Source organism: Pelophylax lessonae, assembly GCF_965119305.1.
Source record: "Pelophylax lessonae genome assembly, chromosome: 5".
In the NCBI taxonomy this organism is placed as follows: Eukaryota; Metazoa; Chordata; class Amphibia; order Anura; family Ranidae; genus Pelophylax; species Pelophylax lessonae.
Window position 1 is genome coordinate 206,645,219 of NC_138772.1, and position 19,259 is coordinate 206,664,477.

Consider the following 19,259-nt stretch of genomic DNA (forward strand, 5'->3'; position numbering starts at 1 on the left):
CCTGTGGGCCATCCTCAAACTGAAGGTGGAGGAGCGCAAGGTCTCTAACATCCACCAGCTCCGTGATGTCACTTTGGGCCCAATTTGGACATTTTCACTTAGGGGTGTACTCACTTTTGTCGCCAGCGTTTTAGACATTAATGGCTATGTGTTGAGGAGACAGCAAATTTACACTGTTATACAAGCTGTACACTCACTACCTTACATTGTAGCAAAGTGTCATTTCTTCAGCGTTGTCACTTGAAAAGATATAATAAAATGTGAGGGGTGTACTAATTTTGTGAGATACTGTATGTAACACCAATCAGAAATAAAGACAGCAAAAACATCAAATATAACCTTGTGCTATTTATCAGCAGTTATGCAAATATGTTTTTTGGTAAAGTAAACACAGTGATAATTAGGGATGAGACAATGAATCGATTAATCGTCAACTAATCGATTATGAAAATTAGTTGTCAACTATTTTCATAATTGATTAGTTGGTCAGCCGATTAGTTGGCCTGCATACAGAATGCATTATTTATTTACATTACAGGAAATACAGTAAAGCACACATACAGCTCAGTACCCTGTCCATACATGTCAGTATACACAGTGCAGCACACATACAGCTCAGTACCCTGTCCATACATGTCAGTATACACAGTGCAGCACACATACAGCTCAGTACCCTGTCCATACGTCAGTATACACAGTTCAGGACACATACAGCTCAGTACCCTGTCCATACATGTCAGTATACACAGTGCAGCACACATACAGCTCAGTACCCTGTCCATACATGTCAGTATACACAGTGCAGCACACATAGAGCTCAGTACCCTCTCCATACATGTCAGTATACACAGTGCAGCACACATAGAGCTCAGTACCCTCTCCATACATGTCAGTATACACAGTGCAGCACACATACAGCTCAGTACCCTCTCCATACATGTCAGTATACACAGTGCAGCACACATACTGCTCAGTAAACCATCCATACATGTCAGTATACACAGTGCAGCACACATACAGCTCAGTGCCCTGTCCATACATGTCAGTATACACAGTGCAGCACACATACAGCTCAGTACCCTGTCCATACATGTCAGTATACACAGTGCAGCACACATACTGCTCAGTAAACCATCCATACATGTCAGCATACACAGTGCAGCACACATACTGCTCAGTAAACCATCCATACATGTCAGTATACACAGTGCAGCACACATACAGCTCAGTGCCCTGTCCATACATGTCAGTATACAAAGTGCAGCACACATACAGCTCAGTACCCTGTCCATACATGTCAGTATACACAGTGCAGCACACATACAGCTCAGTACCCTGTCCATACATGTCAGTATACACAGTGCAGCACACATACAGCTCAGTACCCTGTCCATACATGTCAGTATACACAGTGCAGCACACATACAGCTCAGTGCCCTGTCCATACATGTCAGTATACACAGTGCAGCACACATACAGCTCAGTGCTCTGTCCATACATGTCAGTATACACAGTGCAGCACACATACAGCTCAGTGCCCTGCCCATACATGTCAGTATACACAGTGCAGCACACATAGAGCTCAGTACCCTCTCCATACATGTCAGTATACACAGTGCAGCACACATACAGCTCAGTACCCTCTCCATACATGTCAGTATACACAGTGCAGCACACATACAGCTCAGTACCCTGTCCATACATGTCAGTATACATAGTGCAGCACACATACTGCTCAGTACACCGTCCATACATGTCAGTATACACAGTGCAGCACACATACAGCTCAGTACCCTCTCCATACATGTCAGTATACACAGTGCAGCACACATACAGCTCAGTGCCCTGTCCATACATGTCAGTATACAAAGTGCAGCACACATACAGCTCAGTACCCTGTCCATACATGTCAGTATACACAGTGCAGCACACATACAGCTCAGTACCCTGTCCATACATGTCAGTATACACAGTGCAGCACACATACTGCTCAGTACACCGTCCATACATGTCAGTATACACAGTGCAGCACACATACAGCTCAGTACCCTCTCCATACATGTCAGTATACAAAGTGCAGCACACATACAGCTCAGTACCCTGTCCATACATGTCAGTATACACAGTGCAGCACACATACAGCTCAGTACCCTGTCCATACATGTCAGTATACACAGTGCAGCACACATACAGCTCAGTACCCTGTCCATACATGTCAGTATACAAAGTGTAGCACACATACAGCTCAGTACCCTGTCCATACATGTCAGTATACAAAGTGCAGCACACATACAGCTCAGTACCCTGTCCATACATGTCAGTATACACAGTGCAGCACACATACAGCTCAGTGCCCTGTCCATACATGTCAGTATACAAAGTGCAGCACACATACAGCTCAGTACCCTGTCCATACATGTCAGTATACACAGTGCAGCACACATACAGCTCAGTACCCTCTCCATACATGTCAGTATACAAAGTGCAGCACACATACAGCTCAGTACCCTGTCCATACATGTCAGTATACAAAGTGTAGCACACATACAGCTCAGTACCCTGTCCATACATGTCAGTATACAAAGTGCAGCACACATACAGCTCAGTACCCTGTCCATACATGTCAGTATACACAGTGCAGCACACATACAGCTCAGTGCCCTGTCCATACATGTCAGTATACAAAGTGCAGCACACATACAGCTCAGTACCCTGTCCATACATGTCAGTATACACAGTGCAGCACACTTACAGCTCAGTACCCTGTCCATACATGTCAGTATACAAAGTGCAGCACACATACAGCTCAGTACCCTCTCCATACATGTCAGTATACAAAGTGCAGCACACATACAGCTCAGTACCCTCTCCATACATGTCAGTATATAAAGTGCAGCACACATACAGCTCAGTACCCTGTCCATACATGTCAGTATACACAGTGCAGCACACTTACAGCTCAGTACCCTGTCCATACATGTCAGTATACAAAGTGCAGCACACATACAGCTCAGTACCCTCTCCATACATGTCAGTATACAAAGTGCAGCACACATACAGCTCAGTACCCTGTCCATACATGTCAGTATACAAAGTGCAGCACACATACAGTTCAGTACACCCTTCATACATGTCAGTAAGTGCCTGAGAACTTGTGAATGTGAGGAGCAATGCCTCATGGGACATGTAGTCCTGGGCAGGAAGTGAGTGGTTCTAAATAAAGGCAGAAGTTTTTTTACCTTGCTATAGGGGCACTCTATACTATACTTTGCAACTTGCTATTGGGGCACTCTGAAGGCAGAAGGAGTCAGAAGGGTCGGCGGGGGACCCCAGAAGAGGAGAATCAGGACTGCTCTGTGCAAAATCATTACACAGCAGGTAAGTATAACATGTTTGTTGTTTAAAAAAAATAACAAAAAAAATCACTTTAAAGACTCTGTGCAGGGAAGATCAGCATCTGAACCAAAAGAAGGTGGAGGCTGATAGACTGGAGATAATATAAGGCATTACAATTACATTTAAAGTAAACTTTTACCAGTATTGTGCATTGAATTTAACATGATCGTATCCATAAAAAAATTCTCAGGTAATTGAGGTCCTTTAGTACTACTTTAATATAAAAGATTTATAGCTCCCTTCCACCCTTCATATAGCTTTATGTCAGACTCCTTGTTAAAATGCCCAAATATCCTACTTCTCAGTGTATTTATTATTATATATATGATATAAGTAATATATATTATTACTTTCACTGTTTAACAGTATAAATGAACCCCTTATAGTATCGATTATCTGCTCTGTGTGTACTATAAAAGGGCTCATTTTAGTTTTTTTTTTTACCCCATTATGACAGGTGATTAAAAAAAAAAAAAACATGCTGCTGCTACTAAACGTCTTAGTCCTGGATCACACCTATACGTTTTTTTTTTTGGTGCTTTTTACAGAAAAGCACTTCAATTCATTTAACATGGTTTCCTATAGCACATGCTCACATCTATGTTTTTTTTTCAGCTACTGCCCACTTAGAAAAGGTCAAGAACTTTATTCAACACAAAACAATGGTTTTTTTTTTTTTTGCTTTTTTGGTTCAGTCGACTTCGAATGGAGAAGCTGCAGAAAAGTATGTAATGCATTTTAGAAGCGATTTGCATTTTTTTTTTTTTATCTGCCCAACAACAAATTGGCCAAAAAAGCATAAAAAATGCAAAACACAAATGGCAGCAAAATCACGCGTTCAAAAGCGCATAGCAAGAAGCACTGCAGAAACGGATCAAAAGCAAACTGCATGGGTGTGAACCGAACCTTATTCTGGCCATACACGTATCAATTTTTGGACAAGAATATTCATACGAAAAAGCTTTGTTAGTTCGCTGAATGAATGTCATTTGAAATTTCCCACTTGCTTTTTACATTTAGTTTTAAAATGAATGTAATTTCTGAATGACAACCACATACACCTTTTGACCAAGAAGTTTTCTATTCCGCTCCTTCTAATTTTCCTGCCACTGTGGTCGAAAACAAACGTTGATTTGACCCCACTAACAATTCGAAAATCGAATGTTCTTAAAATGAAATTTTTTTTGAAGGAAGACATTATTTTTGTATGGCCAGCATAAGTGACAGCAGGCGCAGGAAGCTTTTATCAAGCCACCTACCTATGGCAATGAGTCTGTCATACATAATATATTCCAGTTCTGTCTAAAAATCGGCCTTTAACTTTTTTTTCTTTAAATAAAAAAATATGATCTCTGAGTCTGATGATATTTAACAGATTCAACCTCTAATAGTATATCCAGTATATCTCTTCTGTCTATTATTCTCAGAGTGGATTAGAGATTTTGCTCCCTAAACATATAGCTGGTTATTTATATTTGCCACTGCTTATGGATATTTAAGAATAAATTGCCTTTTTTTCACTTTACATATTAACTAAATTATACACCACACTTTTTTAAGGTTATTATCAGATTAATCGATTAATCAAAACAATAATTGGCCAACTAATCGATTATGAATGTTACAGCCCTAGTGATAATATGAGTGGTAAAGGGTTAAAACCTCTTATGGTTTAGTACTCTCTGTGTCTCCAGTAGGGAAATTTACCCTCATCTGTTCCAGACAAATAACAGAAGATAAAAGAAAATTTCACCTTTGCCACCTGCCAAATTATTATTATTATTATTAAACAGTATTTATGTGGAATAGTTTTAGTTGGGAAAGTTCCCCCATCACTGGTAATAACTGTCCCCATTTGCATTTCCTATCACTCTCTGTCAACGTTGTCACAGCGGCAGAAAGTAAGGGTAAAACTTCTCATAACATGACTACATTTCTGATGTTTAGGCAATGGAGATTCCCCCAACCACACCAATCTGTGGGTTAATGCATTCAAGCAGCTTCAGCAACTTTGGCTGTCTGAATACCCAAACAATGACAGCATATAATATAGAACAGCCACTGTTTGGCACCCAGTCATTATGATATACACATAGCCACAGCAAAGCACAGATTCAGTACAAACTACACTGTCAATGAGCCTGCCTGGATGCCACAACAGTGAGAGAAGAATGGTTTCCTTTTGGTTCATAGACCTTACAACCAACTGAGCTTTAGTCCTTGTTGTTCTTTAGTTTTTTATACATTCGATGGGCTGCAAACGTTATTCTAAGTATGGCTGGTATTATGACCTGTAACAAGCAGGATTATTTATGAAACATTAAAGTTGTGTACAGCTCATAAATAAAATTTGAAGGAAAGTTTCTCAAGCAAAAAACTGTTGCCTCATTATTGTAAAACTAAAGACTGGAGAAAATTATTAAAGTTGTGAAGTACTTTGATCTGCTCCCCAATGAGTGAGCATTTCTTGTTTTATGCTGCTTACCAACTAATGAAGGGATAACGTTAGCTTTTATCCTTGCCAGTTTTCTTCCAGGAAAACCTATGCACTAATCAGCTGTCCCTGCTAATCAGTCATCTGGTCAATGACCTTTCCACATAAATCTTAAACTGGCTGCAGAAAATGGAGCCTCTGGAATCAGAAGGGGCCTGATTTGTGGGTTTCCAAGTGTCCTATGGAATTGGAGACCAAAAGGTTAAACAGCAAAGTCATATCCTGCCTTGGTGATAAATCTTTAGTAAAAGGCGTGAACTCTAACACCTTCAGATAAACTTCATTGCCAAGAACTGTTTGTTTTCAATCCGGAGTTTAACAAAACATTAATGTCCATCACTCCATCTGTTTAAATTAACAATGCATAACCTTTTTCTTGTTCAACAGAAAGTATGAATTACATTTTTTTTTTAAATGGTATAATATATTAGCATGAAAAAGGGTTTCTCTTACACTGAGTTGACCACTTTAAAAGGATAACTGCATTTGATGTACTCATACTTCAAGTTTAGGGGCCCTGCACAATGGCTTAAAAAATCACCAGTGCTCTTGGCAGAAAACAAACTCAAATTTTGAGCAATTTTTGTACTAGCACTTTGAAGAATTTAGCAGTGTTTAGCATTTTTTCTTCCTCTAAACAACCTAATGTTCATAGACACATAGGATAACATTAGCTGCTTTTACTGCCAGGTCACACTAAAGCGACTTGTCAGGCGACTTGGTCGCCTGAAAAGTCGTGCTCCATTCTGTGCTATGGGAACCGTTCTAATAGGAGCGACTCAAGTCGCTCCGACTTAGAAAAAGGTTCCTGCACTACTTTTGACCGAAGTCGGAGCGACTTGCATTGACTTCCATGATGTGAAGTCCGTGAAAGTCGCGCCAAAGTCATGGTACACGGCGACTTCACTAGTCGCCCCTGAAGTCGTGTCGCCATAGTGTGAACCGACTCTTAAAGACAAACCCTAAACTCCTCTAAGAGCAGCATTTTTTAAGCCAGTGTGCATGGGCCCTAAGGTATAAATGCATACATTGTGTGAGAGCCGTATTTATCCACATGGGGATTTATAGATGTTCCATGCATCCCCGTGCAGGCAGTCCTATTGGTGTGAACTGGGATGCAGCAGATGCATGGACACAGATGCTGCTTGCAATATGACATTCATGTGGGTGCACGGCCCCCAATGCAGACAGTGTGAGTTTTGGAACACGCACCCGTACCCGCATGGGATCAGTGGCTGCCGCTGCATCCCAACTGACATCAATGGGACTTTCTGCTGATGGATGCAAGGAACACATGTGCATCCCTGTGCCCTCATCTGAGTACGCATTGATATGCCATGTGTGAATGAGGTCTAATTGAACACAGGGCATTCTTGTATCGCCTCCATGTTGGATACCATTCAACTCCATCAGTACCAGCCACTCACTTTTGTCCACTAAGGGTCAAGTACACTCTGATCACATCATATGTTCCTGAATTGGTGATTGTGGTCCATTTGTGGCTACCCTAACTGACTGGCATGTAAAGTGGGCATGCATGTGCTGCCAGACTGTTAAACCTTTATAAAATGAATATTACCCATTGTCTTCTATAGTATATTTTTCGGGATAAACATAACAAAAAAAAAAAAAAGTATACATGCCAACAGTGAAAATGTCAACAGTTACAATTTACTTACACCTGCAAATTAATAGACTAATAGATGTTAACAATTGTATGCATATTTACTGCATTCGTTTCCCTTCAAAACATGAAATGGTACATGCGCACTAAGCAAAAAATTATACTATTACTTACGATAGTGTGGATCAATGTAACCATTTCTTGGGTCCATTGCAAAAAGAGTGCCCCGATATGGAACAGAAGGTTCAGGTAGATGGGTTATAGATCCATGGATTTCTTTCTTTATTAATGAGGCTCTTTCCTCGCTAGATGTAGAAGGCTCCTCACTGATTTTGCTAAGGCCTTGCCCTCCTTGTGCCTGCATGGTAATTGCATTCCTTCTTTCTCTGTGATAGGTCTGAATGGGACTTTCATCCTCTAGAAGAAATAAAAAACATGCAATCAAAAATATTCTCATAAACCACCGCTAAGACTAATGAAATGAACTGTGTTGTCAATATTTATCTGGCTTCAAACACTGAAAGTGTGATGTTTTATCTTTCATGCTACGAAAAAAAAAAATGTAAGAAATTCTGATTAGTTGCTGTTCTTACAGGTGGGAGACCACGCTGGACTGACTTCCCTGGTTGGAGATCTGTGGGTTGGTAATGGTGGGGGCTTCTTGGGAGAATTTACTCCTGATGGATCTGGCCCAACTTGGCAGAAGGTTGGCGCTGAGCAGTATTAAGGGACTTGGGCTGCTACCTCTGGGTAAGACCTTAAGGTCGTTTCTGCATGTACTCGTGGGGGTAGGGTAAAGGAGTGCAAGGTGTCCAATTAGAAGTAAAAATATAGTTGAATATCTATTTGTTTTATTGCAAATGTCAAAGCATATTAAAACCAACGCGTTTTGGAGGAACAATGACTCCCCCTTCTTCAGGACTATCAAGGATAAACGAGAGTGGTACAGGAACAAATATGTACATGACATGATGTACATATGTGTAAATAAAAGTTGAAAGGTAAAAAACATTTGACTGTCTTATATATCAAAATCTCATATAACAGAATCAAACTGTATTAAGAAAACAAACAGTCTACATCCTTAAAAACTATACATATTTAAAAACGGGTAAAACAGGAACAACTGCACTTTGCAAAGTGCAGTCTATTTGCCTTTAGTAAATCAAGCCCACTGTGTACCTGAGTGCATTCATTTAAAATACAACTGCCAGAGATACTACAAAGTATGCAAATAAAAGGTGAATAAATAATCATAGGAAGATAACATTTGTTACTATTTATTTAAACCTTCCCAAGGAAATATTTTTTGATTTAAGACTCCATCCACACAGGTCCTAATGTCAATAGCTTGAAAGCAATCTAACCCTGGCCATCATATATGTATGTGTGTAAGGAAAACAAAACTTCCAAAAGTAAGGTAAACATTTTTTTAAAAAATACTATGGCATAAAAAAATTCAGCGGACTATTATGATAAACATTTCCTCACTTTTTGTTAATTGCTAAAATCTCCCACTCTGCTCTGCAAAAATTCACACGTGCTACTACAAAAGCTGACAACTACAAATATGTGTCTTGGCATTTGTTAATTGCTGTTGTGTGCTAACAAATGGTTTCAATGAACTGTACTTATTTGGACAATGATTTATTTTTTAACTAAGCTAAGCAGGTGCATTTAGTAGGTCATTTTGCTACAAAGGTTATAAAAATGTTGGTGGGAAAATTAAAGGGCAACTCCATATAAAAAGCTAAAAACACAGTTGAAACATATGGATATCTATTGTTTATTTTGCCAAAGGTTGTCAGCCAGTGATTTACGCTTCCTAATTTTAAGACACGAATATATTTTTTTAAAGTCTTTTGTATTGTCTATGGAAGCTCTTTTTCTTTTTAAACTGAGCTTTCCCAGAGTTTTGCCCTGTTGATGTGAAGAATAATTATCTTGCTGCTTTAAAACCGAGGGGATACTGGTATATTTTTCTATGCAAATCTAAGATGTTTGAAAGAATGACTTATTTATTTATTAGCTCCACAGAACAAATAGTAATCATGATGCTAGATCATAGAGCGGAATTTATCAAAACTGGAGAAGCCGGATTTTGGAGTAGTTGTGCATGGCAAGCAATCGGCTTCTATCTTTCATTTTCAAAGTTCAACTGAACAATCTGAAGATAGAAGCAGACTGGTTGCCATGCATAGCTTTACCAGATTCTGCCAATTCCCCCAGTATAAAAGGGGGCACAAATTCGGGGCCCACGCACATGAGACTGAGGATGCCTAATAGTTAAAAAAAAAATGAAAAAAAAAATTGTGAGGTAAATTCATAGGGCAAGGGCCCTTTAAGAATGCAGCTTACATGGCATGTGTAGGAATGGCAGGAAGCTTGGAATACACGTGAATTGCTGGAATGTTCTGTACCACTATATAAAGGGGGTTCTGGTCAGGGTTATTCACTGTTGACTGGCAGCTGCCTGGCGAGCTCCCCTCCCTCCCACCCTTTGTCGCTGGCACTTTATGTGGTATGTCACCCTTGATTCAAGGGGGAACTGGTTAATCATTTTAATTATATTTCGCTTGAGTTCTGTGACTAAGCGATATTTGTTTATTAGAATATATTTCAATGTGATTTGTTTAATAAATATTTAATTTAATATAAACCAATAAAAGTGCCACGGCCATTTCTATTCCAAATTCATTGTGTTTGTGTTTCTTTCTTTACTTAACATGCTATTGTATTGATACTCAAATGCCTTAAGGTGCTTCCTTCTGTCCCATGTGTATTTCTATAAGCATTTGTCTCTGATTCTGGAAAAATGCAAACTATATGCAGGATTGAAAATTTAATTTTTTTTCTTTTTTTATGGCATGTTTGCAAGGAAGTCTTGGCATTCATGTTTTATCTGGGCTGATTGTTCTGCCATTCAACAGCTGCAATCCTACATTTCCTGTGCTTTTTGGGGAGTTTATGTAAATGCACATATCAGTGTTTATCTGTCAACCACATACTTATATGAAAATGTTTAATACTACCACATAGGTATACAATATCAAGGTGCAGTTTGACTCTTTATTTGTAGCATGCACATTGGGTTGTTTTTTGCTGGAGAGAATGCACATCTGAATAGGGATTGGATCTCCTAGCATATAACTGGGGAGGCTAAGGTTAGCTGTACACGGCTAGACCACTCTATTCGGCCCAGTGGGCTGAAGAAGAGAAACAAATCACATTCCCCATCTAGGCTAAATAGCACGGCTTTCCCCTGACATTGTATTGAAGCAGCTATAATACCTGTGACTGCCTGCATACCCGAACAGCGACTGCATCTGATAGGGTGTAGTTACTGATCAGCTGACAGTTTTCCACCAGGCTCAGTCAATTTTTTAAAGAACATTTGTAGAGTCGGGTGGTCCTGGAAGGACACTATTCAGCAAAAAATCTGACAAAATTCAAGGCATGTATTACTAGTTTAAAAAGTACCTTTAAACAAAGAGCTTTTCTTTAATGCAAATTTTCAAATAGTAAAACTGAAACTACAACAATGTTCAGGGCAGAAAGTGAAAAGAAATCAACATTTTCCAGAGTTGCCCCAGAAAGGAAATTTCCAATGAGGACGATTGTTTTGTTGATAATTGCCATAGTTAATATTTGCCCTAAATTTAGAAGAATTTCCTCGAAATGCCTGCTTTGTCTGAAGGTCATATGGGGATGTGGACAGCCATAAAAACGTATTTATGAACATCTCATTAAAGCGGAGTTCCAGCCATTTGACTCACCTGTCCAACGGTCCAGCGATGCGGCCGCCCGAAGCCTCGATCCTCTCCCTCGGCGCCGGCATCACTGCTGTGGGCACCCGGCTGTAACAGTTTGCGGCTTCACAGCCGGGTACCCACTGCGCATGCGCGAGTCGCGCTGCGCGCCGTGATTGGCCGGCAATCTTCTGGGACCTCTGACATGCCCCAGAAGATTGCAGGGAGGGAGGGGGAGAGGAGAACTTCCGCTCAGTGCGCAGCGGCGCTCCGAGCGGAAGTGGGAGCGGGTACCTGTCAAAACTAGGTACCCGCTCCCCCCCCAAGAAAATGACATGCCAAATGTGGCATGTCAGGGGGGTAGGACCACCTAAAGCGGAAGTTCCACTTTTGGGTGGAACTCCGCTTTAAGTAGAAAACTATGAAATGAGCCTGGAATGTATTGCCATTTATAGTTGCTTTCTTGACAAGTTATGTTTAAATTTTATGGTTATCTGGGTGACAAGCAGGGAAGATAATTAAGGTACCATAGTTCCGTATGCTTAACAAAAGACTTGCAACAGAATTCACTTCTAGCACTTGTATGCTGTGAAATATATACACACACAAACACACACACACACAAATATAAAAGACCTATATTGATAAATCCCTATTTTAGGGTTCAGTGTTATGTTAATAGTTTTTCCCACTGGCAGTAAAAGAACAGAGCATTCCCAGGAGTTCTCAATGCAGACAGTAAGTATTAACAGCTGTGACATTACAATGTAAGGGAAAAAAATAAATCTTGACAAACTTTTGCACGTAGGTACTGAGTTATTTCTTGTTCCGGTTCTATAAAGCACATTAGGTGTATACATAGCAGCTACAGGAGCTGTGAGAAGAAACAGACAACCCTATTTTAATTTTGGGAAAGACTCATTACATGCACACATTTATTCCCTTTTTGGGTGCAGATCATCTAGCAATACTTTTCTAGTTTTATGTTCACATTGACCTGTGGAAGTATGAATGACATGTTCCATCAGACCAGGATCTGCAGAAATAAGAGGTTGACCAAGTAGACAGCATTGCCAGTAACAGATAATGTTATGATATACAACTGTACATACTTAAACATAAAGCACAATGCTGTTTTTGATAAAGCTATGACTCAGTAAACTGTGATTAATTATTTCCGAAAGCCTTGATTGAAAGTTGTAATTGAGCTCTGTTCTGTTTTATCTTAACTTCACAAACAACATCCCTTAATTGTGGATGAAATCATGGAAATGAATTCCAGGTTTCTTGTGAACCCTCTGAATTTGCAGCTTATTGTGGGCTGATTTTTACCAATTAAGTTGAAATAGTTGGACTAAAAATCTTTTTCCAAACTTCTCTAACTTTATGTGGCTCACATTGGTCTCATATAATAACACGTTAACAGCTATTTTTTTTTTTTATCAAAGTATGGAATGTAACATCTACAGAGACCCAAAAAATCAGATCTTCTTACAGTTAATGACAATGCAAACCTGGCCCACTTTTGCTGGGCAGACAGGTAAAATACTGGTCAGATGGCACCCCTACCTGTACAGCAGGACCAGAGTGGGAAAGGCTCTAATCTGTCTCTACAGCAGTGCACATGCTGACAGGAGGATGGAGCAGACCTCATTAATGTGGTGCTGCTCCTTCACTGTCCAATCATCAGGCTGGAAATGTGCACTGGCTATGCTGTCTAAAAGTGGTGCCCAGATCACCAGATTTCATATATTTAACTTTGTTTAGCGCTGAAGTGTTATGTAAAAGTGCTTTTTGTCAAAGAACAGAGACATTTATTTATTAGGATGAGCCAAAATCCACTAGTTTCATCAAGAAGTCCAAGATCTGTGGTTGAGTTTCATGGTTTGCACACATGAGACTGTTACAAAGTAGTTACATTCCCTCTAACAGACTTTTACATCACAGGAGCTGGAGCATCTAAAACTGTACTTTCAAGGTTCAACGTGGGCAAAGATAGAACCAGAGACTATGGAATATGAGAGACTAAGGGATAAAAAAAGCCAGGAGATGGCCATGGATGGATCTTTTTTTTTTGATCAGCCAGCGGGTTGATAAAAAAAAAAAAAAAAACTGAATCTCCATCCGCACAAGTGAGGTGGATAGATGAATCCTCCCCATTGTATTCTGAAAGTGGGTACTACTCCACTGTCTGAAATCACTGATCAGCATTGCAGGGGTTGAACTACTGAAAATTTTCCAAAACTCCTGTTAAACAGAAGGCAATCACTAGATGGACTTCTGTGGAGTGGGAATGGCTTAGATGAATTAAAATTCGGCCAGTCCCAGCTGAACCACATGACTTTCCATCCATCTATGGGCAGCTTTAGACCCGGTTCACACTAGCGCGACTTGGTCGCCTGACAAGTCGCGGTGGGTCGCCTGCCATAGATTAGCACAGGACCCGTTCTAATAGGAGCGACACAAGTCGCTCTGACTTAGAAAAAGGGTCCTGTACTACTTTGGGGCGACCTGGAGGCGACCTGCATTGACTTCAATGATATGAAGTCTGTGCATGTCGCGCCGAGGTCGCGGTGCACTTCACAGGTCGCCCCAGCAAGTAGAGTCGCCCCTGTGTGAACGGGGTCTTAGCACACCAGGCTCCATTTATAATTGAAACATCACATATGGATAAATAATCATTCAATCACGTGACTGTACACACTCATACAAGGCCATATTTTATTACAACTTTAAAAAGCGTAATTAGTAAAAAAAAAACTGAAAACTGATTTACAACAAAATATGGAATATGCACCAATTCCTTTCAAATCCCTAAAAGATTCTTCATTATATATCAGTAAATTTTAAAATAACATTTTAAAGAATAATATTAAAGAATATGTTAAAAAAAGAATACTTTTCTATTTCTAGTCATGAAATCCAAATTTGATGTAATGTTGGTATGTACTCAAGAGCGATAAAAAGCATCTGCTTTGATTCCCTGTTCTTAGGTTCCCTCAGAATGACACAGAGTTCAATCAGGCAAACATTATGTTAAGAGTTTGCCTCATGCCCCGAATCACACAGTTACTTTTGAAAGAGGCAGATATAAACTTGACAGTGCACGCACTCCAGAATACAAATAGCTAGGGGATTTGCAAGATTTTTTCCCCCTCCATGCTAGCAGATAGAATAAACTTCCCCAGCAATAATTCCGCCTGCTGTAAGTGCAGCAACCACTTCAGCTGGCCAAAGACAAGAGCTGCCTAATCTTGTTCTGTTGAACTGAATTGTTCAATAAGGTTTTTAAGAGGATATGTAGACAGGCTGCGCCAAGCCAAATTATTGACAGAAACATACTGTCCGCCATGGCAACAAGTGGGAGTCTATTGCAAAAATGTAAGCAAACAGCCCACTTCTCCGGCAGTATGTGCCAAAGGATTTCGACAGTCAAACACAAGACAACTGTTACTGCTTGTCGAGGTTTTTCAGCAGACAGCTTTAGAGGTAAAAGCAACATCCGATCTGCTAAAATGTTCTTCCCAGATGAATGCCTTACAGTTTTAGAAAGATGTTCGCTTTGGGATGTTTTTCTTTCCACATATTCCTAACATTCTACTACACATATGCAGACACACGTGCTCTTAAACTAAACACATAAAAAAAAGTTGTGAATTCAAAGAAGCACATATTGAATTAGTGTTTGATTATCTCTCAATCTGGTCCCATTCATGTTCCTCAGCGTTCAATAAAAGAGTTATTAATGTTAAAGAAAACGGAGAACTTAAAGGGCAAGTACACCTAAAATTCAGGCTACGTTTACATAATATGCAAAAAATGTAATTTACACATATGTGAAGTTTTATATATGTTTTCAAACCCACGGTGTTTAACAAGGTTATGTAAATAGGTAATTTTATTTTCTTACTCCTGAGAGATTTAGGCATTGCACAATAAAATTCAGCATTTTTCAAGTTTTTGCATAAGCCAACAAGTGGTTAAATCTTGCAATAGAAACACTGTATTTACATTGACTGATATTTTAAATACCTATATAAATAATTTCTTCTTTGAAAATTGCTACAAAATATACTGACATATAAAATGAGAAATGAATAAATAAGTGCAGCAAATTACCTAGTTGTCAGTCCTCTTAGGTTCAAAAAGACTCTCACTACAGTAATCTTAAAAAGGGACAGGAAGTAAACTGTGAAGAAAATATAGTTCTCCTAAATCGTTTTTAGCTTTCTGTAGTTCTGGTCGGTTCCTAAAGTGGAACTTCACTCTCCTAATCAACATTGATTATTTTTAAACCTCATGCTGCTAGAATTAGTAAATAGATAGGAAAGTATATTATATTTACTTGTTTTATTTATTTATTTTTTTTACATTTCTTCAGTTAATTTCTGGTTTCTTGCCTAGGTAAATGATGGCATGCATCCCAGGAGTCTTCAGGAGGGGAGGAGAGGAGGAGGGGTTTTCTCAGCTCTTCTATGCATACTTGAACTAAGGGCAGGAAGTAAATGCTACATGAATCATGTGCCCTTACTAAAGATGGCCACAGCCAGAAATGCTAGGGGGTGATTTTTAAAGCGATTTCTCAGCAAAATAAAGCACATGTTTGCTTTGAATAAAAAAATTAAGTAAATAGCATTTTTGGTTTGTGGTGCTCAGATGCAGTGAAGATCGCTTTCAGCTTTTTTATACTGTGTTATACTGTCAATGCTATTAATTGCTCTTTTATTTACTATATGTATCTAAATCAAGTTTCATGACCTCAAAGCCTTGCCAATGAAAACTGCTGATAGCTTGCAAGCTATTTTATGAGGCTTTCTAGTGTTAAGTAATGTTAACTGCTAAGGTTCTGTTCCCACCATATGCGGTGACTGACATTCTTCTGTACCTGATAAACTCAAGTCACATTGAAGAAAAATGGAAAACATTTTTTGCAACGCACTGGAGCTCACCTGGTGCATGGAGATTAATGAAATGTCACGTTTCAATAAAACTACCAACGTTTACCAATTGTAGGGTTAAGACAAGATTATTGGAAGATACTCAAAGCAACGTCCAAAATTATTCCAGGAGCAGCTTTTCCTACTCATGCAAATGTGCAGTCATATCTCAGGTGGGCTATATCTATCCCTGTCTCTTGCAAAGGAAACTCACACAATCAGCAGATTTAGGAATATTTGGTAGTGTGCATAACACATTAGTATTCCTAACAAATTCCTTCAAGTGAACTTTTACATTTTGCATCTCCTTCCTAATTTTGGATGTCAATCAATTATTAGTTAAACCATACTTGTGTCATACAGTCACAGATGGCTGAAGAAAACTACTGAAAAGTTACTATTTCTGGACAAGTTATGAAAGTAATTTTTATATTAATTATTTTATAACAGGAGGGTCAACAACAACATTTTCGAGAGAGGTCAACAGCAACCTACAACCAGAAGGTAATCTTGACAAGAGCTGCTGTGAAGCAAGGAGCAAGCATTAACTTTAGCTCAGGTTGTGTATATATTTTGCCAGTAGAGGGGCTGTACAGGAATGCAGATTATCATACAGAGGAAGGGGAATCTATTCTTTGCCAAATTTGCGACTGCACAGAGACTGCTCATTCACCTCTCCCCAGCCAGAGAGCTGCTCAGCTCAATTCACCCCACACAAAGGCTGAAGACCAGACCTCAATGGACCGAGTGAAACATGTTCAAAACTAGGCTCTCTATTGTGACTGAATTTCTTAACATCTTTTCAAAAAGCGGAGAATGCCTTGAGGCTAAAGGAAGAAACAGGCTAATGGTGAATTGGGAATACTGAGCAAATTTCAGAGCCCTTTCCTCCTAGCTTTTGAGGTTGAAAGCAAGCTCTTTCCTTTCAAGTTTCAAAGTCCTTTTTCCTCCCGCAGTGTCACAGAAGGATTTGAAAAGAAGGTAATTGTGCTCACACTCTCCCTGATCAGAGCTTACGTCCTATTTCTGGTATTTCGAAATACTTCTTGCAATAATGGTGCATGTAGCTCAATCCCTTAGCCGTCCTGTACTCTGCAATTGCTCATTAAATGAACAATTGCTGGTATAAAATGCCTTTTATGTTCAAGGTCTGGATATAAGATAAGCATTCCAGCACTCTAAATTTGGTTTACTAAGGAAACTCGTTTCCATCATTAAATCACAACCACTGAAGTCAGTGTATGAGTCTATCCCAGAAAGGTAGAAGGTTGCTGTATGTACACTGCAGCTGAACCATTATACAAATAGAGCAGACACATACCTCCAAGGAGCACCCTGCGCTCCCACAGCAAACAGCTTAGAGTCCCAGTCACTTCCTCCTTTCCATACACTTAACACATAAATAGTCTCAAATAAGTTGGAAATGTATACATTTTGTAACAAATATCTATGATACACATACATCAGGCCTGACGTGGTGGTTCTCATTTCGTTTTAGCTTTTTATGAATTAACATGATTAGAACAGCACTACATTTTAGGAGGTTGGATCTCAGTAAACTTCTGGTCCTCATTCAACCTTGCATAAATAGGCTGATTTACTAAAGGATTTGAGACTGCCTAACGATATAATTTAACCACTCGCCTACTGGGCATTTTTACCCTCTTCCTGGCCAGGCCAATTTTTGGCTTTCAATGCTATCGCACTTTGAATGACAATTGTCAGCTAGTATGTCTATTTGACTTTGATGTACCATTACTGTTTTGTATTTACAGTTGTTAAACTTTAATAAAAATAAAAATATTGAATGACAATTGTACGGTCATGCAATGCTGTTCACATATGAAATTTTTATAATTTTTTCCACACAAATAGAGCTTTCTTTTGGTGGTATTTAATCACCACTGGGTTGTTTATTTTTTACTAAACAAACAAAAAAAGACTAATAATTCTGAAAAAATAAAAAATAAACACTTTTTATAGTTTGTTATAAGATTTTGCCAATAGGTAATTTTTCTCCACTGATGTGCGCTGATGAGGCTGCACTAATGGGCACTGATGAGGAGGCAGTGATGGGCCCTGATAGGTGGCACTGGTGGGCACTGATTAGATGGCACTGATGAGGCTGCACTGAGAGGTGGCAATGATAGGCAGCACTGGTAGGTGGGACTGATAGGCACTAATAGGCAGTACTGGTGAGCACTGATAGGTGGCACTGATGGGCACTACTTAGCAGTAATGATGAGCACTGATAGATGGCACTGGTGGGCACTTATTAGCAGCACTGGAGGACACTGATTAGCAGCATTGGTCGGCAATGTGGGGACAGACATCCCTGTAAGAGAAGACGGTTAATGGCTTCCTTCTTTTATCCTCAGGCTGTCATCATGAGGGGAAAAAAAAGCAGATAACTGGCTTCTGTTTACTTCGGTGGTCAGCTTTCGTTGGCTGACAGCTGCTCACGTGGTAAAGGGCAGCTGTGATTGGCCCTTTACCCAAATTTGTGATCAGCCGAGTCCAGAGGCACGCTGCCTCCCATGGACGCCCTCACAGCATTTTAAGCCAGAACTGTAGGCGTCTTTTGGCTATAGCGCGGGCTGGAAGGGGTTAAAAAGCAGACAAATTTATTTCACTTGCACTTTATTGCAAAATTAATGTATCTATTCATACAATTTGTTGTGTGAGCACTCCCTTTAGTGAACCAGCCTCATTATATTATTGGGTTACAGACTGATATGCATAGATACAGGTGGCTACAGAATTGCTTCAAATTTATTTTTTTATTTTTTTTTATTACTTTGTTTTGCTGATGTCTACATGAACTGAAGTAATGATTGTGATACTTGATAAATTCTGTATATTGGCTGAAAATCACTTTCACTAAAAACTTGTTAAACATGCTACCACACGATGCTACTGATCTGTGCATTAATGGGCACATATGGCTCCCAAACTGATACTTTCTCATTTGGCCTTCTGCACATCCCTCATATCACACAGCAGTGTAACTTGTGAGCTTAGCATAAATTGTGCATTTTTTGAGTTTACATTTTTGCAAG

General features: G+C 39.5%; 1 protein-coding gene across 1 annotated transcript in view; it reads right to left on the reverse strand.

Moving 5' to 3' along the window:
• The window catches only part of GLI3 (GLI family zinc finger 3), a 287,150-nt gene that overhangs the window by 217,344 nt on the left and 50,547 nt on the right, over window positions 1-19,259 (reverse strand). Inside the window, exon 2 of the mRNA XM_082258596.1 lies at window positions 7,689-7,931. Within this exon, the coding sequence (XP_082114722.1) occupies window positions 7,689-7,931 (243 nt within the window). The remainder of the gene's footprint in view (window positions 1-7,688; window positions 7,932-19,259) is intronic.